This window comes from Anguilla anguilla, chromosome 1, assembly GCF_013347855.1.
Source record: "Anguilla anguilla isolate fAngAng1 chromosome 1, fAngAng1.pri, whole genome shotgun sequence".
Lineage (NCBI taxonomy): Eukaryota > Metazoa > Chordata > Actinopteri > Anguilliformes > Anguillidae > Anguilla > Anguilla anguilla.
This window is the reverse complement of record NC_049201.1, coordinates 74,757,828-74,780,233: the sequence shown is the minus strand read 5'-3', so window position 1 is coordinate 74,780,233 and position 22,406 is coordinate 74,757,828. Positions and strand designations below refer to the sequence as shown.

The 22,406-nt window shown below is 42.1% G+C and overlaps 4 protein-coding genes and 1 long non-coding RNA gene across 11 annotated transcripts; 4 read left to right on the top strand and 1 right to left on the bottom strand.

Annotated features, from left to right (window-relative positions):
- Window positions 1–389: 389 nt before the first annotated feature.
- On the top strand, window positions 390–6,181 carry LOC118221098 (interferon-inducible GTPase 5-like). 3 transcript variants are annotated; one of them, XM_035406020.1, is made up of 3 exons: window positions 390–471; window positions 4,341–4,909; window positions 5,170–6,181. In XM_035406020.1, exons 2-3 carry the CDS (start codon window positions 4,348–4,350, stop codon window positions 5,793–5,795), a joined length of 1,188 nt encoding a protein of 395 aa, XP_035261911.1. In that variant the 5' UTR covers window positions 390–471; window positions 4,341–4,347; the 3' UTR covers window positions 5,796–6,181. The 3 variants fall into 3 exon arrangements, with proteins under 3 accessions (XP_035261911.1, XP_035261733.1, XP_035261825.1); XM_035405842.1 differs by lacking the exon at window positions 390–471 and adding an exon at window positions 2,330–3,503; XM_035405934.1 differs by lacking the exon at window positions 390–471 and adding an exon at window positions 2,614–2,728.
- On the top strand, window positions 457–14,570 carry LOC118221340 (interferon-inducible GTPase 5-like). 2 transcript variants are annotated; one of them, XM_035406362.1, is made up of 3 exons: window positions 457–515; window positions 12,606–13,174; window positions 13,435–14,570. In XM_035406362.1, the coding sequence occupies exons 2-3, from the start codon at window positions 12,613–12,615 to the stop codon at window positions 14,058–14,060; spliced, it is 1,188 nt and encodes a 395-aa protein (XP_035262253.1). In that variant the 5' UTR covers window positions 457–515; window positions 12,606–12,612; the 3' UTR covers window positions 14,061–14,570. The 2 variants fall into 2 exon arrangements, with proteins under 2 accessions (XP_035262253.1, XP_035262337.1); XM_035406446.1 differs by lacking the exon at window positions 457–515 and adding an exon at window positions 10,664–10,688.
- Window positions 6,119–7,174, bottom strand: LOC118221795. The gene is made up of 2 exons (XR_004764183.1): window positions 7,109–7,174; window positions 6,119–6,718 (listed from the first exon to the last, which is right to left on the bottom strand). It is a non-coding gene; the product is annotated as an uncharacterized LOC118221795 (long non-coding RNA).
- LOC118221232 (interferon-inducible GTPase 5-like) lies at window positions 6,874–10,103 on the top strand. Of its 2 annotated transcripts, none has more exons than XM_035406235.1 (3): window positions 6,874–6,896; window positions 8,143–8,710; window positions 8,967–10,103. In XM_035406235.1, the coding sequence occupies exons 2-3, from the start codon at window positions 8,149–8,151 to the stop codon at window positions 9,590–9,592; spliced, it is 1,188 nt and encodes a 395-aa protein (XP_035262126.1). In that variant the 5' UTR covers window positions 6,874–6,896; window positions 8,143–8,148; the 3' UTR covers window positions 9,593–10,103. The 2 variants fall into 2 exon arrangements, with proteins under 2 accessions (XP_035262126.1, XP_035262037.1); XM_035406146.1 differs by lacking the exon at window positions 6,874–6,896 and adding an exon at window positions 6,938–7,351 and having other exon boundaries at window positions 8,142–8,710.
- On the top strand, window positions 10,753–21,725 carry LOC118221449 (interferon-inducible GTPase 5-like). Of its 3 annotated transcripts, none has more exons than XM_035406650.1 (3): window positions 10,753–11,143; window positions 19,729–20,297; window positions 20,558–21,725. In XM_035406650.1, exons 2-3 carry the CDS (start codon window positions 19,736–19,738, stop codon window positions 21,181–21,183), a joined length of 1,188 nt encoding a protein of 395 aa, XP_035262541.1. In that variant the 5' UTR covers window positions 10,753–11,143; window positions 19,729–19,735; the 3' UTR covers window positions 21,184–21,725. The 3 variants fall into 3 exon arrangements, with proteins under 3 accessions (XP_035262541.1, XP_035262462.1, XP_035262632.1); XM_035406571.1 differs by lacking the exon at window positions 10,753–11,143 and adding an exon at window positions 15,796–15,825; XM_035406741.1 differs by lacking the exon at window positions 10,753–11,143 and adding an exon at window positions 16,498–16,766.
- Window positions 21,726–22,406: the final 681 nt, after the last annotated feature.

Genomic DNA, 22,406 nt, shown 5'->3' with positions numbered 1-22,406 from the left:
CGCCAGGTACTGCGCACTGTGGGAAAAATAAAATAAACTTTTTTTGTTATAATAAACACGTTTTGTATTTGTATATATTCAATAAAAAATAAAGGCCAGAGAAACGGGGGAAAGACATAGCCTACAATAAACTAAAAAATCACCAGTTTCTGCACGCACTTCCAAACCATCCTTCGCAAAGGAAAGTCGTCGTAACTTTAAAGCGACGAGACCCCTTCTGCACAGCGCCTGCTTCCCTTCCGCCCGCTCCCTCAACGGAGTGTTAAGCTTCCCACAATTACAGCTCCATCACGTGCATCTCACGGGCAACGTTAGTATGGCGCATCCACCCAATCTTTGGCGTCAGGTGTAGCCGTCTAGCCGAGGGACGTACTCACATAGAGAGGGCAGTGTAACGCTAAAGAAACAATTTATTGAGTGTACGGGTTGTTGTATAGCTAGTTTTCATATATATACGTTCAGCTCCGAGAGGTAAGAGCTCAGTTGCTACGTTTCAACTCTTTTCTAACACGAAGGTAAGCGATGTCTTGTTTAATAATGCAATAATCGGTACATTACACGACAACGTCGAGGAAGTGAGTGATTACAGTTTAATTGGGCGTCTCTAGTGTGGTTCGTGAACGATGTCAACTGAGTAGGCTATTGAGATATTCATCGGTTCTGTTCACTGAGCACATTTATACATTTTTATTTGTTTATTTTCCTAATTAGCTTACAATAATTTGAACGAATGAACGCAGTTAACACATCAATATATCTGCGTATGTATGTGTATTTCTGTAAAACTGGTTTATCACAAAGGACTTGGCGGATAACTTTGTACCACATTTCCTGATGATGGAATATTTGTTGCGTGGTTGAGAACTTATGTGTAAATCTGTCTGGTGGTGACTCAGAGAGATAGCATTTGCCCTCCTTTCTGTGTTTATGAAACATCTCTCAATCCTTCATACTTTTTTCCAGTACATTTTTATTCCACAGTAGAATAAAAATGTAAAAAATTTTATTGCGTAGTTGAAACAGTATGTTTTTAGCAGAATGGGCATGTAGGTGAAGGTTGACATGATCCCGGAGTATAGTGCGAAGTAAATGGAGTAACCATGAGCGAGCTTATATTCCTTATCGAACGGTATATATAACAGTCGCTATAAAGTGTTAACTGTTAAAGTGGAGGGTTAAGTAACGTGTGAAATCTATTGCACTGCTGTGTTTTTTCATGTTCAGTACTAGTATTTATAATTATGAGTGAATCATGATTTTAAATGTAATGTTTTAATGGGGAGTTGCAGAACGTACATACGTAGTAATTGTTTGTATGTGGCTAGATAGAGAACAGGGCGAGGTAACATGAATGTAGAAACGTGGCGTTTGCTGATAAGAAGGTTTTGTACGGTAGCCAAGTGAAGAAATGTAGTTAGTAGAAATGGCACAGCGGTGAACTGGTGTAACTTTTTAATAAAAGGAATACATTTGCCGTCATGAAATGCATATGGGTGGCCATGAGTGAGTTTTGGTAAAGCAAATATAAGCGTAAGAGAACGTTAGTGTAAAAGAGGAAATTATCTGCCTGAGGACGAGGCGGGATTCAATCGTTCAACCGAAGGTTTACCAGTCTGTGACTTTGTTAGGGCAGCACCATGACATAGCTATGCAATGCGTGAAATATCATTAGCAAACCTGTCCGTGGTTTTAAAGAAGAACACAGGCGAGTAAGCACAGAAGAGCTCCCATTGAATCCATATGGCTTTGCGATATTGTAGCTGGTTAACAATTGAACGTGCAGACGGTACGTCATAATACAGTGTATACGTTCGGGGAACGGCTGGTAGATATGGTGCAAAAGCAATAATTGAGAAGTAGTAGACAATTATTAGTGAGGGTAAAAGCAGGTTAAAGAAATGCGTTCTTAGCTGGGCTTGAACCTAGAACCCTGTGTTCCCAAGACTGTAACCTTACCCACTAGGCCACAGACAGACTAGCTGTTTGTACTGAGAATGTTTCAGAGTAAAAAGGTATGGGTATTTTGCGTGTGTATGCAAGTTTTTCATTGGGTCGTGTAGGTGAAGATTTGGCGGGTGTCGGTAAAATGTCCAATGGGGAGACATGTTATTAGTGGGATAGGCGGCAGGAAAAATAAGAATGAGAAGAAGAAGAAGGAGAAAACGCAAAATCCCCTTAGTTTGGGGCTTTATTGTGTGGACATGTGAAGTTGTTTATGAAATCCGTCTGTTGTAATGGGGTCAGAATGTACAGAATTTAATGTTTTTAAGGGCTGAGTGTCTGTGGCTGTTGTGGTTATTTCTGTGGGGAACCCTGAAAAGTGCCAAACTCTCGGTGCTGTAGGCGTAACTTGGCGGGATGGCATACCTGCCATCCCAATGCACAAAAATTTTATATGAAATACTGAAGTAACACATTTGTCATCTGTGTGGCCAGTGCCAGTCACCATGCTGGATTCAATCACTCATTTACAAAATGTGAATGTCATTTTTATTTCCTTTGCAAAAATTGTTTTCAGTGTTCAGTATGCTGAAGTCACCATTTTGCGCTTCTACCGTATTGGGCTACAGTCTCCAGTGCTTTACATCTGAACCTGTGGCAATGTGTTTCTAGTGCTGATGCACGCTGAAGTGCAACAATGGCAAGGCTGCAGACAATCAGCAAGGAGGAGATCCAGGAGATGAGCAGTAGCCTGCAGTCGCGAGTGGTGACGGAGGTGGTCGCACAGGTGCAAGGCATGCTGGGACAGTATCCCAAGACAATATTCCAGTTCCATGATACTTTCATGGGGACTAGGGGGGCCAGATGTGACCTGGGGTTTAGGTTGTGTGTGGCACTGGGAGGGAAATCTACAGGGGACTACATTTTAAAATTGGACATGGGTTGCAGATTGAATTAGCCCTGCACATTTTCATGCGGAAATAAACAGTCCTAAGGTTTAGTGAACAGAGACATAGCCTAGTGTCAGTTATGTTTTTGCATTTAACAAATTAGATCTACAGCATGCACTCCACCCACTTCCATCATCTTTTCTTTTCCAGTTGTGCCTGTTGAAACCAGTTCTTTAAGTAAAAGGTCAAAGCAAGAATGTAGTGTTTGTTATTTTTTTGTGAGGTTGTCTTGAAAGCATTTTATGTGGCTATGGCTGTCAGGTTTAGATTGGATATTCAAATAGGCCTCAAGCAGGGAAAAAAAAACCTGTTTTGAATTGTTAAAAAAATGAATGTAGCTTCGTTGGGTGGTGCGCTATAAGCGATTGGGTCACCCAGGGAATGGGAGGGATCAGTGGGTTAGGGGTCTGCATTTCATTGCTCTCTCGTCTCCCTCGCTGGTCAGTTGGCTGCCTGTGGACTGTGTGTCAAAGCTGCATATGAAAGGTCATCCTCGACTCCGCTCTGTGTGAGCTCAGCTGTAGTCTGAAAAGTCTGAAAAGTCTGAAAAGAATTGGAATGGTGACACCACATGTTTCCGTGGAGAAATTTGCAGATCATGAAAAATATACGGTAGGGTTTGTCCATGAATGTGGCTGCAGTTACCGATAGTTGGACACTCCTAATTAGGGTGGGAATTGGACATACTCAGCCCCAAATTATAATTTAAAACATTTACATTCTAGAATGTATTTTTTTAATCGTATGTGAGCGCTGGAAATCTTTTCTGCATTTCTAAACATTATCTCTTGGGTCTGAAATGTGCATCTTGCTACAGCATTAGTGTTTAGGCGAGTGACTATGGGGTGCAAATATCCTGAGTTTATGTTTACGTAAGGACCCTGAAACGGCTATAGTAAACTAATATAATAATAATGAGAACACACTGCAGGATTTTTTCCACCTTAGCATTTTCTCATGTCTTGCGCCACGATTTCTTGTTTCGGTAGATTGTTCATGTTATTCAATTTAATAATCTTTTCTTCTGATTGTTTGTAACCTCTCACTAGGTAACACTAACAAAGCAGTAAATGGACATATAATCCTCTTATTGTTCGCACACAATAAGAACATGACGAGATGCATTCCGTAACCAGCCCAGCTGGGATTCCAACACCAGCTGGGATTCTAAGCTGTTTTCAACACTTCTTGCTGGTCATAGCTGGTCTATGGCTGGTCAAAGCTGGTTAAAATAGTAGAGTAAGATGGTGGCAAAACTGGTGTCTACAGTTAAGCTGTTTTGCTCAGTCATTAAAGAAAACTGTTTTCTTGCCAGAACTGTTGATTTGTTGCACACTTCATTTATGCTCCCAGTTCAGTAATTTTGCTGGTGACTTGCTCTATCTTTTTATACTTTATGCATCTATTTGTCTATATTTTATGTCATTTATGTGTATATTTTCTCATTAGGCTGACTATGGCTGAGGATTACTGCACGATTGAAGAGGATGAGGTGAGGGAGATCAGGGAGGCACTGGAAAATGAGACCTTGACTTCAGCGGTGGCTAAGATCCAGGACTATTTTGAGCAGCTTGACCGTGTGGAACTAAATATTGCCATCACGGGAGAGTCCGGGTCTGGCAAGTCCACCTTCGTCAATGCATTCCGAGGCCTGGGGGACGAAGAGGAGGGCTCAGCTAAAACTGGCGTGACTGAGACCACCATGGAGCCAACTGTGTACCCCCACCCTAAATATCCCCAAGTCAAAGTGTGGGACCTTCCTGGGATCGGGACACCCAACTTCAAAGCAGACGAGTACCTTCAAAAAGTACAATTCCAGCGTTATGATTTCTTCATCATCATTGCCTCAGAACGATTCAAAGTCAGCAATGTGCAGCTGGCCACTGAGATACAGCGTACAAAGAAGAAGTTCTACTTTGTTCGTTCAAAGATCGACAACTGCATAAATGCAGAGAAAAGAAAGAAGGGCTTTGACAAGGACAAAACACTCAGTTTAATTCGGCAAGACTGCATTACAGGTATGGGTCAATGTGATATAGAACTGGTTCCTCTACTACAGCTGTTCCAGAGGGAAATTTAGATAGCTACTAGTTATAACTAGGTACAACAGTAGTGTCTTACCTGGGATTTGAGCCTCTGACCTTTAGGATACAAAACCAGCTCCTTACCCATTATCTTACACTGCCACCCTGCATCAGCCGTATAAAGCTTGGGACAGCTGACCATTTAAATCTGTCATTCATTTGTTTTTGTGACTGTACTATTTTGTTTCTGTAAGGCCTCCAGGAAAGCGGGGTAGAATCCCCCACAGTCTTCCTCATCTCCAGCTTCGATCTACAGCTCTACGACTTCCCGCAGCTGGAGGAGACGATGGAGAGAGAGCTGCCCAAGCACAAGCAGCGTGTGCTCCTGCTGTCCCTGCCCAACATCACCCTGGACATCAACCAGAGGAAGAAGGAGGCCTTGCAGGCCAACATATGGAAGATGGCCCTGCTATCTGGCACCATAGCAACTGTGCCCATCCCAGGTCTGTCCGTGGTGGTGGATGTGAGCATCCTGGTCAAAGAGCTCACCAGTTATTACCAGGCTTTTGGCCTGGATGATGAATCCCTGCAGAATCTCTCTGAGAAAACAAATGTGCCACTGGAGGAGCTGAAGGCGGTCCTCAGATCCCCCCTCAACAAGGAGATATCGGCCGACGTGGTCATCAAATTGCTGACCAAATTTGCTGGGGCAGGGCTGATGCTGCTGGAGTACTGGGTCAGCACAATCCCGGTGTTCGGCTCCATGGCAGCCGGGGGGACCTCGTACGCCACCACTCACAGCATGCTGACGTCCTGCTTGAATGAGCTGGCGGACGACGCACACAACGTCCTGATGAGAGCTTTGCAGACAGAAGTATGAAGAGCAGACTTCACACCAGTTAAAGTGCCTTTCAGTACTAGTGCCTATGATCTTTATGAAGATGTTCTAATGGAAATTAAAGTTTGTATATTCTTTAACAAGAAATAGTAGTGTTTGTATTTGAAAAAACACAGCTAAGCAATATTTATAATGTGAGTAATATACACATTTATTATAATCATGACTGTCACTGGATTTTTATGTGGATGTATTAACTGGTCTATAAAAAGAATTAATTGACACCATGGACAAATACTTAGCTGGTTTGGTTTATTTGACGTAAGTACCATCATCTATATCTCAGGAAACCTATCCATGTTCTGTTTTTTTTGGATTAGTTTGGCACATACAGGGTTGGGGGCTGGTCTTCCGTCTTTTAAATAAAACAAATTAAAGTCACACAAGATGCACAGTGCAATCCACCAATCTGTAGTCAATGCAATCTATAACTACATGTTTAATATGTGTGCGATTATATGTATATTTTTTGTTCTTGAATAAATCACATGCAAAAAACATCAGTGTACTTTTTCATTCATTATGAACTGATGGCACTACATTTAGTTCGACACTTTTCCCCTGTTAAAAGGCATGTTTCATTTCTGTTACTGTTACTTTCTGAAAACATACGAGTGACTATGGTTTGTGGTAAAGAAACATAAATCTGGTTACCTCTTCGAAATGAGGCACATGCTACAGGAGCAGTCCCAGAAAATGCTCCCGGTGAGAACATGGTACATCCTCCCATTTGGTCTTCAACTGATCTAGGACGGCTTCTATTGGGTGAAACCATGGTTACTTCAGGGACATGGATTGCTCCCTCCCGAGTCGAAAATGTCTCTGGTCCTCCCGGCAGCTCAGGGAGTCCCGTTTGTACAGTGGTCCACCGTTCGGTGCGTCCATGACGGCGGTTTGCGTGGATGCTATAGGAAAGCATCAGCAGGGAGAGAACACTTCGTGACCACTCACATTCAGTGCAGTACTCAGTGTAACTGCTACGTAAATGCGGGCATGTTGGAAAGTTACTGTGATTCAGCATGACAACGTGTTGTAGGGATAAAACAATGCTCTAGATTCGGACAGCTCTCACAATTTAAACAAGTGAGTACGCACATCAACATCTAATAGATGAAGCAGCAATATGTGGACTAATGACGTGTCAAAAGTGTTGCACCTAACGAGTGATCATTTCCATCCACTTCCGTGAAATATTTACTTAGTTTGGTGCATCACGTTGAACACTCGACTGTTACATTTTCTAAACTGATCTAGATGGGCCGGGCTCTCGATGCCAGTGTGTAGGCTACACGTACCCTATTGGATATGATGCATGATGGTTACAGTTTAGCCTTGCATTTCGTCGTGCCCTTTTATTTCTTTATCATATGAACATTTCCAGTAAATCGAAACTGAAATTCTACTGGCCCCGCTTAAACGAATAGTACGGCTTCGGCTCGCACCCACTGCCTACGCTAGAACATAAAACCCGGAAACATAGGCTAAAGTGTGTATTTCGTGAGCCCGAATCAGGACGGCTCAGATACGAGCTGCATTAGGTAAGTTTATCAGAACACTACCAAAGATTAAATGTGCCGCTTTTGCGTGGTCATGAATTTTTTTGTCAAGTGCATTTATTCCAAGTAAGATATTGTCTATCCAGCTTGTCCTGTAGCTAACTGTAAGTGAGCTTACTGTTACTTACTGTAAGTGAAGCCAATCTCACACAAAGTATATTACCACTACTTCAGCGATTTTACCTGGGTTCCCTAATTCATGTCCTTACACTCGGCCTATTCATAATTAGGAATACAGCAAAGTCCGTGCGTGTTGTAAAGGATATGTTCCTGCAACTAAAACGTAAGTCGAATTTCTGCGTGCCTGGGAAATTATGAACGAAATAAATGTTTGGTCAGAAGAAGGCCTAGTCCTAAAATGCAACGTATTTACTACAGAAGACAACATATTTTAATTTTGCAGTTGAAATAACATCTGGATGATCACACACCAATCCTAAAAATTTCAAAGACTGTAAATTTAAAATCCGATGAAAAACACGATTTCAACGTACAAGAATGCCACGTCACTCACACATACAAAGCACTGTCTATAAGTCATAAATCTAAGCCTGCCATTAAAAGTATTGATATCAAAATTGTGCCAAGTTATATGAAACAATATTGTCTATCTTAGGTGACACAAATTATACAAGCTGTAGTCCAAAGCAATGCGACCCAATGTTTCCTAAATGTTTTCTCAAGTAACTTGAAACTATTTAGGAAAAATATGTCTTTTGTCCCAAACATTACGCTGCTCACTGTATGTGTGCATTTGTGTATTTTCTCATTAGCTGACCATGGAAGAGGGGTATTGTGTAATTGAAGAGGATGAGGTGAAGGAGATCAGGGAGGCACTGGAAAATGAGACCTTGACTTCAGCGGTGGCTAAGATCCAGGACTACTGTGAGCAGCTTGATGGTGTGGAACTAAATATTGCCATCACGGGAGAGTCCGGGTCTGGCAAGTCAACCTTCGTGAATGCATTCCGGGGCCTGGGGGACGAAGAGGAGAGCTCAGCTAAAACTGGCGTGACTGAGACCACCATGGAGCCAAATGTGTACCCCCACCCTAAATATCCCCAAGTCAAAGTGTGGGACCTTCCTGGGATCGGGACACCCAACTTCAAAGCAGACGAGTACCTTCAAAAAGTAGAATTCCAGCGTTATGATTTCTTCATCATCATTGCCTCAGAACGATTCAAAGTTAGCAACGTGCAGCTGGCCACTGAGATCCAGCGTACAAAGAAGAAATTCTACTTTGTTCGCTCAAAGATCGACAACAGCATAGATGCAGAGAGAAGAAAGAAGGGCTTTGACAAGGACAAAACACTCAATTTAATTAGGCAAGACTGCATTACAGGTATGGGTCAGTGTGATATAGAACTGGTTCCTCTACTACAGCTGTTCCAGAGGGAAATTTAGATAGTTGCTAGTTATAACTAGGTACAACAGCAATGACCTGGGAATTGAGTCTGTGACCTTTAGGATACAAGACCAGCTCCTTACCCATTATCTTACACTGCCACCCTGCATCAGGTGTATAAAGCTTGGGACAGCTGACCATTTAAATCTGTCATTAATTTGTTTTTGTAACTGTACTATTTTGTTTCTGTAAGGCCTCCAGGAAAGCGGGGTAGAATCCCCCACAGTCTTCCTCATGTCCAGCTTCGATCTGCAGCTCTATGACTTCCCGCAGCTGGAGGAGACGATGGAGAGAGAGCTGCCCAAGCACAAGCGGCGTGTGCTCCTGCTGTCACTGCCCAACATCATCCTGGACATCAACAAGAGGAAGAAGGAGGCCCTGCAGGCCAACATATGGAAGATGGCCCTGCTGTCGGCTAGCATAGCAGCTGTGCCCATCCCAGGTCTGTCCGTGGCGGTGGATGTGAGCATCCTGGTCACGGAGCTCACCAGTTATTGCCAGGCTTTTGGCCTGGATGATGAATCCCTGCAGAATCTCTCTGAAAAAACAAATGTGCCACTGGAGGAGCTGAAGGCGGTCCTCAAATCCCCCCTCCACAAGGAGATATCGGCCGACGTGGTCATCAAATTGCTGACCAAATTTGCTGGGGCAGGGCTGATGCTGCTGGAGTACTGGGTCAGCACAATCCCGATCTTTGGCTCCATGGCAGCCGGGGGGATCTCGTACGCCACCACTCACAGCATGCTGACGGCCTGCTTGAATGAGCTGGCAGACGACGCACACAACGTCCTGATGAGAGCTTTGCAGACAGAAGTATGAAGAGCAGGCTTCTCACCAGTTAAAGTGCCTTTCTGTACTAGTACCTGTGATCTTTATGAAGATGTTCTTGTGGAACTTAAAGTTTGTGTATTCTTTTACAAGATATAGTATTGTTTGTATTGGAAAAACACAGCTAAGCAATCTTTAATCTTTATAATGTGAGCAATATACACATTTATTATACTCATGACTGTCACTTTGGATTTTTATGTGCATGTATCTATAAAGAGAATTAATTGACACCATGGACAAATTCTTAGCTGGTTTGATTTATTTGACATAATAACGTCTATATCTCAGGAAGCCTATCCATGTTCTGTTTTTTTGGGATTAGTTTGGCACATACAGGGTTGGGGCTGGTATTCTGTCTTTTAAATAAAACAAATTAATGTCACATATGAAGCACAGTAAAATCCACCAATCTGTAGTCAATGCAATCTATAACTACATGTTTAATATGTGTGCGATTATATGTATATTTTTTGTTCTTGAATAAATCACATGCAAAAAACATCAGTGTACTTTTTCATTCATTATGAACTGATGGCACTACATTTAGTTCGACACTTTTCCCCTGTTAAAAGGCATGTTTCATTTCTGTTACTGTCACTTTCTGAAAACATAAGAGTGACTATGGTTTGTGGTAAAGAAACATAAATCTGTTTACCTCTTCGAAATGAGGCACATGCTACAGGAGCAGTCCCAGAAAAGGCTCCAGGTGAGAACATGGCACATCCTTGCATTTTGTCTTCAATTTATCTAGGACGGCTTCTGTGGAGTGAAACAATGGTTATTTCAGGGACATGGATTGCTCCGTCCCGAGTCGAAAATGTCTCTGGTCCTTCCAGCAGCTCAGGGACTCCCGTTTGTACAGTGGTCCACCGTTAGGTGCGTCCATGACAGCGGTTTGCGTGGATGCTATAGGAAAGCATCAGCAGGGAGAGAACACTTCGTGACCACTCACATTCAGTGCAGTACTCAGTGCAACTGCTACGTAAATGCGGGCATGTTGGAAAGTTACTGTGATTCAGCATGACAACGTGTTGTAGGGATACCACAATGCTCTAGATTCGGACAGCTCTCAAAATTTTAACAAGTGAGTACGCACATCAACATCTAATAGATGAAGCAGCAATATGTGGACTAATGACGTTTCAAAAGTGTTGCACCTAACGAGTGATCATTTCCATCCACTTCCGTGAAATATTTACTTAGTTTGGTGCATCACGTTGAACACTCGACTGTTACATTTTCTAAACTGATCTAGATGGGCCGGGCTCTCGATGCCAGTGTGTAGGCTACACGTACCCTATTGTATATGATGCACGATGGCCACAGTTTAGCCTTGCATTTCGCCGTGACCTTTTATTTCTTTATCATATGAACATTTCCAGTAAATCGAAACTGAAATTCTACTGGCCCCGCTTAAGCGAATAGTACGGCTTCGGCTCGCACCCACTGCCCGCGCTAGAACATAAAACCCGGAAACATAAGCTAAAGTGTGTATTTCGTGAGCCCGAATCAGGACGACTCAGATACGAGCTGCATTAGGTAAGTTTATCAGAACATTACCAAAGATTAAATGTGCCGCTTTTGCGCGGTCATGCATTTTTTTGTCAAGAGCATTTATTCCAAGTAAGATATTGTCTATCCCGCTTGTCCTGTAGCTAATGTTTATACATTTTTATTGCTTTAACGTTACACTTACTGTAAGTGAAGCCAATCTCATACAAAGTCTATTACCACTACTTCACCGATTTTACCTGGGTTCCCTAATTAATGTCCTTACACTCGGCCTATTTATAATTAGGAATACAACAAAGTCCGTGAGTGTTGTAAAGCATATGTTCCTGGAACTAAAACGTAAGTAGAATTTCTGCGTGCCTTGGAAATTATGAACTAAATAAATGTTTGGTCAGAAGAGTGCCTAGTCCTAAAATGCAACGTATTTACTACAGAAGACAGTATATTTTAATTTCGCAGTTGAAATAACATCTGGATGATCACACACCAATCCTAAAAATTTCAACGACTGTAAATTTAAAATCCGATGAAAAACACGATTTCAACGTACAAGAATGCCACTGTCAGGGTCTGGGGCGGGACTCCGAAGCGGACCAGAGTTAGTAGAAGATGCGATTTATTTAGCGAAGCACAGAATCAGAAGCAGTCTCGTAATCAAATACAGGCTGGGGTCAAAATCCGGGAAATCAGGTAGACAGGGCAGAGGCACAAAAACGGGAACCGGGGGGCAGGTCGATTAAACAGGCAAGGGTCAAAATACCAAGGCAAGAAATATCACGGGCAGGCTAAACTCGAGGTCGGAAACAAACAAGCAAAAGTCAAAAACCAGGAAGGACAAAAAACACTAACAAGGCTGGGAAGGCTACTCGAAAAATCAGAGGCACGATCTGGCAAAGAAAAAAGGTGCACACAGAAACTAAATAGCAACGCCAATGAGTGAAGATGGGATGCAGGTGAGGAAGGTAAGTGGAGGCTTGATTGCAGATGCGGAAACCGGTGGAACAGGGGCGGGGCGTGGGCGTGGACAGGAACCAGGAACCTAAGGGGGAAAAACAATAACAAACGCACACCCAAGCACACGAACACAGAAAACACAACCGCAAGCGAAAACAAGTAAACTGAAAATAAAAATAAATACACACTAGAAAATAAATAAAAAAATAAAAAATAAACAAAACTAAAACGGAACACAAGGAGAATCAGGCAGGATTCCTGACAGCCACGTCACTCACACATACAAAGCACTGTCTATAAGTCATTAATCTAAGCCTGCCATTAAAAGTATTGATATCAAAGTTGCGCCAAGTTATATGAACAATATTGGCTATCTTATCTGACACAAATTATACAAGCTGTAGTCCAAAGCAATGCGACCCAATGTTTCCGAAATGTTTTCTCAAGTAACTTGAAACTATTTAGGAAAAATATGTCTTTGTCCCAAACATTACGCTGCTCACTGTATGTGTGTATTTGTGTATTTTCTCATTAGGTTGACCATGGAAGAGGAGTATTGCGTAATAGAAGAGGATGAGGTGAGGGAGATCAGGGAGGCACTGGAAAATGAGACCTTGACTTCAGCGGTGGCTAAGATCCAGGACTATTTTGAGCAGCTTGACCGTGTGGAACTAAATATTGCCATCACGGGAGAGTCCGGGTCTGGCAAGTCCACCTTCGTCAATGCATTCCGAGGCCTGGGGGACGAAGAGGAGGGCTCAGCTAAAACTGGCGTGACTGAGACCACCATGGAGCCAACTGTGTACCCCCACCCTAAATATCCCCAAGTCAAAGTGTGGGACCTTCCTGGGATCGGGACACCCAACTTCAAAGCAGACGAGTACCTTCAAAAAGTACAATTCCAGCGTTATGATTTCTTCATCATCATTGCCTCAGAACGATTCAAAGTCAGCAATGTGCAGCTGGCCACTGAGATACAGCGTACAAAGAAGAAGTTCTACTTTGTTCGTTCAAAGATCGACAACTGCATAAATGCAGAGAAAAGAAAGAAGGGCTTTGACAAGGACAAAACACTCAGTTTAATTCGGCAAGACTGCATTACAGGTATGGGTCAATGTGATATAGAACTGGTTCCTCTACTACAGCTGTTCCAGAGGGAAATTTAGATAGCTACTAGTTATAACTAGGTACAACAGTAGTGTCTTACCTGGGATTTGAGCCTCTGACCTTTAGGATACAAAACCAGCTCCTTACCCATTATCTTACACTGCCACCCTGCATCAGCCGTATAAAGCTTGGGACAGCTGACCATTTAAATCTGTCATTCATTTGTTTTTGTGACTGTACTATTTTGTTTCTGTAAGGCCTCCAGGAAAGCGGGGTAGAATCCCCCACAGTCTTCCTCATCTCCAGCTTCGATCTACAGCTCTACGACTTCCCGCAACTGGAGGAGACGATGGAGAGAGAGCTGCCCAAGCACAAGCAGCGTGTGCTCCTACTGTCCCTGCCCAACATCACCCTGGACATCAACCAGAGGAAGAAGGAGGCCTTGCAGGCCAACATATGGAAGATGGCCCTGCTATCTGGCGCCGTAGCAACTGTGCCCATCCCAGGTCTGTCCGTGGCGGTGGATGTGAGCATCCTGGTCAAAGAGCTCACCAGTTATTACCAGGCTTTTGGCCTGGATGATGAATCCCTGCAGAATCTCTCTGAGAAAACAAATGTGCCACTGGAGGAGCTGAAGGCGGTCCTCAAATCCCCCCTCAACAAGGAGATATCCGCCGACGTGGTCATAAAATTGCTGACCAAATGTGCTGGGGCAGGGCTGATGCTGCTGGAGTACTGGGTCAGCACAATCCCGGTGTTCGGCTCCATGGCAGCCGGGGGGATCTCGTACGCCACCACTCACAGCATGCTGACGTCCTGCTTGAATGAGCTGGCGGACGACGCACACAACGTCCTGATGAGAGCTTTGCAGACAGAAGTATGAAAATCAGACTTCACACCAGTTAAAGTGCCTTTCAGTACTAGTGCCTATGATCTTCATGAAGATGTTCTAATGGAAATTAAAGTTTGTATATTCTTTAACAAGAAATAGTAGTGTTTGTATTTGAAAAAACACAGCTAAGCAATCTTTATAATGTGAGTAATATACACATTTATTATAATCATGACTGTCACTGGATTTTTATGTGGATGTATTAACTGGTCTATAAAAAGAATTAATTGACACCATGGACAAATACTTAGCTGGTTTGGTTTATTTGACGTAAGTACCACCATCTATATCTCAGGAAACCTATCCATGTTCTGTTTTTTTTGGATTAGTTTGGCACATACAGGGTTGGGGGCTGGTCCTCCGTCTTTTAAATAAAACAAATTAAAGTCACACAAGATGCACAGTGCAATCCACCAAACTGTAGCCAATTCAATCTACACCTACATGTTTAATGTGTGCAATTATATGCATTTGTTCCTGAAAAAATCACACACAAAAACACCAGTGTACTTTTTCATTCATTCTGAACTCATGGCACTACATTGAGTTTGACTTTTTTCCCCTGTTAAAAGGCATGATTCATTTCTGTCATTCTTGCTTCACAAGTGCTTACTTTTGATTTTCACACCTTGTTTCCTATTGGTTAAAAAGTCTGAAATCCAAAGGCAAAGCTCAATATCAAGCCCCCTCATCTTTTCATAAAGTCTTGCTGGTAAAAGAAAAATTCACATATCCAGTCATTATATACTGCATCACTATATGCATGATATCTTAGTTGATTTACATAAGACCACCCAGCAACACACATCATGCATAAATTCACATTTACAGCAGTTCCCCATAGCCTATCAATAGCCACGTGAAATGCCTCAAGAGTCTCTGCCTTGAGTATTCACTCTTTGTAGTGTCCTCTAACTTTAAAATACAAGCGTATCAGTGAACATTAGCTCACCAATCACCAACAATCATAATGACCACTTGACGTACAACAGTTCCGGGATATCTGTCACTCTGTGAGATGCGATTTGTTAGGGTTAAAACCTACAGAGTCGAAAATAAAGGTAGAGACGAGGTACATTTTTGTTTATTAGGACCAAATTTCCAAAATTTGCCCTGAAAGTGCTATAATGTTATATTTTGGTACTACTGAGTACCTTTTACAAGAGAAAATGCAAATTATGTTGAGCTTGTCAGGGGTAGAATTTTATGTATCTATAGGATACCACCTCTGTGATAAGCATCTGGCCTTTATAGGCACTTTTTCATACTTTTTTCCAGAGGGTCCATAGAGATCTTGTTGAGCTGCTAATTATTAAAATCAGGGGTCCAAAATTGGGGTTGAAATAAAAATCTACAGGACAGTAGTTCTCCAGGAGCAGGGTTAGAAACCCCAGCAGAAGACTAGGCTGGTCTAAATGAATATGCCTAAATATCTTGGAAATCTTGGAAATATCATTTCAGAGATCAGAATCTGGGAACCTCAGTGAAATGTTGTCCTTTAGTTGAAAAAAGCAGACCAGATTTAATCCGTGTAAAGAGATCTATCTTTGAGGGACCATGCACTGCTTTCTACACCCGAAGGAAGATCTAAATCTACACACACACACTCACCGGCCACTTTATTAGGTACACCTGTTCAACTGCTCGTTAACGCAAATATCTAATCAGCCAATCACGTGACAGCAACTCAATGCATTTAGGCACGTAGACATGGTCAAGACGAAGTTGCTGAAGTTCAAACCAAGAATCAGAATGGGTAAGAAATGCGATTTAAGTGACTTTGAACGTGGCATGGTTGTTGGTGCCAGACGGGCTGGTTTGAGTATTTCAGAAACTGTTGATCCAGCTGGTATTTTCACGCACAACCATCTCTAGGGTTTTCAGAAATTGGTCCGAAAAAGAGAAAATATCCAGTGAGTAGCAGTTCCCGGGGCGAAAATGCCTTGTTGATGGCAGAAGTCAGAGGAAAATGGCCAGACTGGTTCGAGTTGATAGAAAGGCAACAGTAACTCAAATAACAACTCGTAACAACCGAGGCATGCAGAAGAGCATCTCTGAACGCACAACATGTCGAACCTTGAAGCAGATACAGCAGCAGAAGACCAACCCGGTATTAGCAAGATGTACCTAATAAAGTGACCGGTGTGTGTATATGGTGTTTGTATAGTGAAATAATTTCACCGCTACATGTTTTTGTCTTCAAAGATCTTTAATAAAACAAAAATTTTTGTTATACGAGTTTTTTGTATTTGTATATATGCAATAAATCGTGAATGCCAGAGAAAGGGGGAAAACAAATAAAATAAAAATTAACCGGTTTCTGCAAGCGCTTCCAAACCTTCATTCATAAAGGAAAGGGGACTTCAAAGCGACGAGATCCCTAGTGTACAGCACCTGCTTCCCTTCCGCCCTCTCCCTCAACGGAGTGTGACGCTTTGAAGCTTTCTACAATTTGAGTTCTGTCGCGTACATCCCGTACCTGGGCAAAGTTAGTATGGTGCATCCACCCAATCTTCGGCGTCAGGCGTAGCCGCCTAGCCCAGGTGATATACGTACTCATACAGAGAGGGTAGCGTAACACAAACGATACAATTTATTGAGCTTACGGGTCGTTGAATAGGCTGGTTTTCATATTTACTTTCAGCTCCGGGAGATAAGAGCTCAATTGCAACGTTTCAACTCTGTTCTAACTTGAAGGTAAGCAATGTCTTAATGCAATAGTCGATACATTACTCTACAATGTCAAGGAAATGCGTGATTACAGTCCCATTGGTCTCTGGTGTGGTTCGTTAACGATGTAAACTGAGTTGGCTATTAAGTTATTCATCGGCTCCGTTCGCTGAGGAGATGTATATATTTTTATTGGTTTATTTTCCTAATTACCTTAATAGCTTCCAATAATTTGAACAAATTAACGCAGTACAATACACACACACACATATATATATCTGTGCTGCGTGTGTATGCGTCACGCAATATTTGTTGGGGGGTTCAGAACTTGTGTGGCGATCTGTCTGGTGTTGTCTCAGAGATAGCATTTGCCTTCCTTTCTGTCTTTCTGAAACATCTCTCAATCCTTTATAGTTTTTTCCAGTACATTTTTATTCCACATTAGAGTACATTGCTTACTGGCTTCCCTGATACACAGAGGGATATTAATGGGAATTTAAAAGTAACAAGATATACAATGAGAAACATTACAAATGGATATTGCACAGTATTAAGTATACAAAACTCATTGGCTAGGATTTGATCAGATCATCATTGACCTTGTGTCTAGGAACCGACAGAATTCAAAGTCCAATCACCAATCTGTAGAAAACAATTTCACGAGGGAAAAGACACCACAGCAGCAAGCTCTTCAGAAAAGTTAGACTGTATTGCACAGGTGCACAAAGCCGGATCAACTCTGCAGAATTGAACCTCAATTGTCAGTTTCACATACATTTTATACACAAATGTACCCCACAACTCCCCTTAACACATTTCTAAAAATACCAGCCATCTGGTGGTCTTGGCACTACAAGGATTTTGATTTCCTGCTCTTGGGTCGGCCTGACCTTCTTGGTACCACAATGATTTTCTGTTCTTTAGATGATAACGTTATTGTGCAATGTTACCCCAACTTTCCCTTAAACAAATGTTAGTCTTTTTCTGTAATGTTTCTTTAAGCATACAAGTTACAGGATTTATAGCCTCCTGTAGTTTTCCATATATATTCAGTTTACATAAGGGTCACTGTAAAAATGTTAGTCTTCTAGTACTTCAATAGCGTTTTGTTAGTTATGGAAAAATATTCGCCTTCTAGCATTTTTACTTGGCAATAACGTGTTGTTAGTTTTGGAAAAATATTCGCCTTCTAGCATTTTTACTTGTCAATAGTTTTCTGCTGAGTAAGTATGGTTTTTTTAAAAGCCTTCTGCGTTTGCTTTTTTTCTACAGTGGATACTGTGGTTTCCTGCGTTTCCATAAGCCTAGCTGCAAATACTGATATAGGTTTATTGGATTACATATTGATTATATTAGTGTATAGTTATACATGTGATATATTTTTATCATGCAGCATCGAGAGTTTGGAGGAAACGGTCTGATCAACATTGATGGGAATACCCTAACTTTAACATGCGACGTCATCTCAATCATGGGGAGTCTCAAAAAAACGTCTAAGTTGCTATTTTTCAACTTTGGCCATTTAGAATAGTTCTTTCTTCATAAATACAGCTTCAACTGTTACTAAATCTGGTTTGTGGGAAAAAATGGAATGTTTTGCTTCCTTGTTTGAAAATGAATGGAGGCCGCGCGGCGGCGCCGCGTATAGTGTGGCTTCACCGTAACAGTGTCTCCAGGTGCATTTAGAGTGCCGGGAAAGGCCTACCGGTATTCTTAAATAACATCGGAAGAAAAACACGTAGTACAAATACATTTGTTACCGTTTATTGTTAGTATCCTGCCAAAACAAGAAACAACAATCTATATTCAACTTACATTCATTCAGCATTCTTCCGTGTTGTACCTGCCGCAAAACAGAGGCGGCTGTACCAAGTGGTGTTTTTGTAGAGGATTTTCTGGGCGTGTTGTCGGGCTGTGCCATTGTAGGAGGAGCGATTTAGTGAGCAGCGTACTGAAAGGTATTTTAATGCTGTTCAGAACCCTGTTGATTGTGGGAAGGTAAATTCCTCTATTTGTTAACTGGTATGTAATTACTGTGATTGCTTATTGATTTTAAATAAGCAATTGGTAGTGGTTGTTGTTTTAATTCCAGCTTATTACTGCAATGGTAGGAGCTGCTGCTTTAAAAGGCCTGCATTAGGCTCCTGGGGGAGTTGTTTTTACAGTTGAGGTTACTGGTTGTCACCAGTGCAGTAAAGACAATCTCATTTAAAAAAAACATGTTTTCAACATACAAAAATGGCAAATTACTCGCACATACAAGACATACACCGTCTATAACTCATTAATTCAGGCTGCCAAAATCCAGGCCTGCCATTAAAAGTATTGATATCAAAATGACGCCAAGTTACGGTACTACAAACAATATAGGCTATCTTGCCTCACCAAAATTAAATAAGATGTATTCCAAAGCAATGCTACCCAATATTTCCTCAATTCTTTCAAGTCACTTGGCCCTGTGTTTTGTAATCTTACCATTTTACAATGTCATGCAAACTTTGTGTCAGATCAAAGTGTCAAATATTTTGAATTGCCTCATGGAACACATTGAAATTCATGTAGAAAACTGCTGGTGAGTGGCTGGTGACAAAGGGTGTGGTGGCATAAGTGTAAATGCATCAGAAACACAGGTGAAATATGGCCAGTGTATGTACTCACGGATTTGACGGCCATCCAACGAGCCTTGATTGACAAAAGAATCAGGAGCCCATGTCCCAAACATTATGGTGCTCTGAAATGTGTGTGTGTGCTATGGGTGGGGGCTATGTATAAAAAGTGATCTAATTCCCAAATTGTGTAAACAAAGTGTATAAAAACTCCCTTAAATAACTGCTGCGAATGTGCACTTTTACCACATGTGAATTGTTTGAACACAAGCCCAAAATTGTGGAGTACAAAACCAAATCAAGAAAAATCAAGACAAAATATGTCTTTGTCCCAAACATTATGTTGCTCACTGTATGTGTGTATTTGTGTATTTTCTCATTAGGTTGACCATGGAAGAGGGGTATTACATAATTGATGAGGATGAGGTGAGGGAGATCAGGGAGGCACTGGAAAATGAAACCTTGACTTCAGCGGTGGCTAAGATCCAGGAATACTGTGAGCAGCTTGACCGTGTGGAACTAAATATTGCCATCACGGGAGAGTCCGGCTCTGGCAAGTCCACCTTTGTCAATGCATTCCGGGGCCTGGGGGATGAAGACGAGGGGGCGGCTCCAACCAGTGTGGTTGAGACGACCATGGAGCCAACTGTGTACCCCCACCCTAAATATCCCCAAGTCAAAGTGTGGGACCTTCCCGGGATTGGGACACCCAACTTCAAAGCAGACGAGTACCTTCAAAAAGTAGAATTCCAGCGTTATGATTTCTTCATCATCATTGCCTCAGAACGATTCAAAGTCAGCAACGTGCAGCTGGCCACTGAGATTCAGGGCATGAAGAAGAAATTCTACTTTGTTCGCTCAAAGATCGACAGAGACCTAGATTCAGAGAAAAGGAAAAAGGGATTTGACCAGAACAAAACACTCTGTTTAATTCGGCAAAACTGCATCAAAGGTAGGGGTCAATGTAATGTAGAATTGGGTCCACTACCACAGCTGTTCCAGAGGGAAATTTAGCTAGCTACTAGTTATAACTAGGTACAACAGTAATGTCTTACCTGGGAATTGAGCCTCTGACCTTCAGGATACAAGACCAGCTCCTTACCCATTATCTTACACTGCCACCCTGTATCAGGTGTATAATGTTTGGGACAGCTGACCATTTAAATCTGTCATTAATTTGTTTTTGTAACTGTACTATTTTGTTTCTCTAAGGCCTCCAGGAATGCGGGGTGGAATCCCCCACAGTCTTCCTCATCTCCAGCTTCGATCTACAGCTCTATGAATTTCCAAAGCTGGAGGAGACAGTGGAGAGAGAGCTGCCCAAGCACAAGCGGCGTGTGCTCCTGCTGTCACTGCCCAACATCACCCTAGACATCAACAAGAGAAAGAAGGAGGCCTTGCAGGCCAACATATGGAAGATGGCCCTGCTGTCGGGTGCCATAGCAGCTGTGCCCATCCCAGGTCTGTCCGTGGCGGTGGATGTGAGCATCCTGGTCACGGAGATCACCAGTTATTACAAGGCTTTTGGCCTGGATGATGAATCCCTGCAGAATCTCTCTGAGAAAACGAATGTGCCCCTGGAGGAGCTGATGGCGGTCCTCAAATCCCCCCTCAACAAGGAGATATCCGCCGACGTGGTCATCAAGTTGCTGACCAAATTTGCTGGGGCAGGGCTGATGCTGCTGGAGTTCTGGGTCAGCGCAATCCCGGTGTTCGGCTCCATGGCAGCCGCGGGGATCTCGTACGCCACCACTCACAGCATGCTGACGTCCTGCTTGAATGAGCTGGCAGACGACGCACACAACGTCCTGATGAGAGCTTTGCAGACAGAAGTGTGAAGCGCAGGCTTCACACCAGTTAAAGTGCCTTTCTGTGCTTATGTTCTCATGGAACTCAAAGTTTGTATTTTCTTTAACAAGATATAATATTGTTTGTATTGGAAAAAATCAGCTAAGAAATTTTTATAAAGTGAACAAAACACATTTATTATAATCCATGATTGTCATCTTCGATTTTTATACGTATGTATTAACATGTCATTAAATAGAATTGACACCATGGACGTATACTGGTTTGGTTTATTTTACAGAAGTAAAACTATCTCAGGAAAGAGAGAGAGGAACTAATATGGGTCACACACAGTGCCATAACAGTGTGCAACCCTATATAGTATTGTTTCCTGAATATTTGATGTTCATTAAAACAAACAGCAGTATACTTTTTCAGTCATTATGATCTGATCTACATGAGTGCAAATAATTTTGTTTACCCTTGTGTTCTGTTCACTTTTTGGTACCTTTGGTACTGTTCACCAGGTCAAATTGAGCTAGCATTATTAGGATTTTAAAGCAATACAGAAATAAAATATTATGTAAAAACATATGTTGTCTTTATTTGAATTCCAAACAACACAGATAACATATATGGTTAATGTTTGCCATTTACCTCTGCAAGATTACATTTAACAAATAAAGTGTCATTTGTTTTTTGGGATAAAGTTTTTATTTATGTATTTTTAAAAAAGTCCACTCTAATGAAGACATGGGTGGTATAAGTCATGTTTACCTTGAAAAATTTAGTAAATTTTAGTAAAAACAGAAAACGGTTAATATTGACCCGAACAACACATGAGGGTTTCACTTCTGCCATTCTCACTTTCTGAAAACACAAGAGTGCCTATGGTTTGTGGAAAAGTCAACTAAATCAGGTTCCATCTTCCCAAACTGCGCAAATGCTGCAGTACCTGTCCCACAAAATGCGCCCGCGGGGTAAGGGCATGGAGGGCCGTCACATCTGGTCTCCAACAGATCCAGGATAGCTTGTATCAGGTGAAACCGTGTTCATTTCAGGCATGCGGATTCGCTCCCTCTCGAACGTGTCCCTCTCTGGTCCTCCCAGCGGCTCAGGGTCCCCCATTTCCATGGCGATCCACGACTGTATGGTGCAGCCATGGCAACGTTTTGTGTGAACGCTAGGAAAGCAGCTAGCCGTGTGCATGTTACTGTGATGCAGTACATCATGTTACAGGGATTCCATGAATTAACTTGCTCTTTTCTGACAA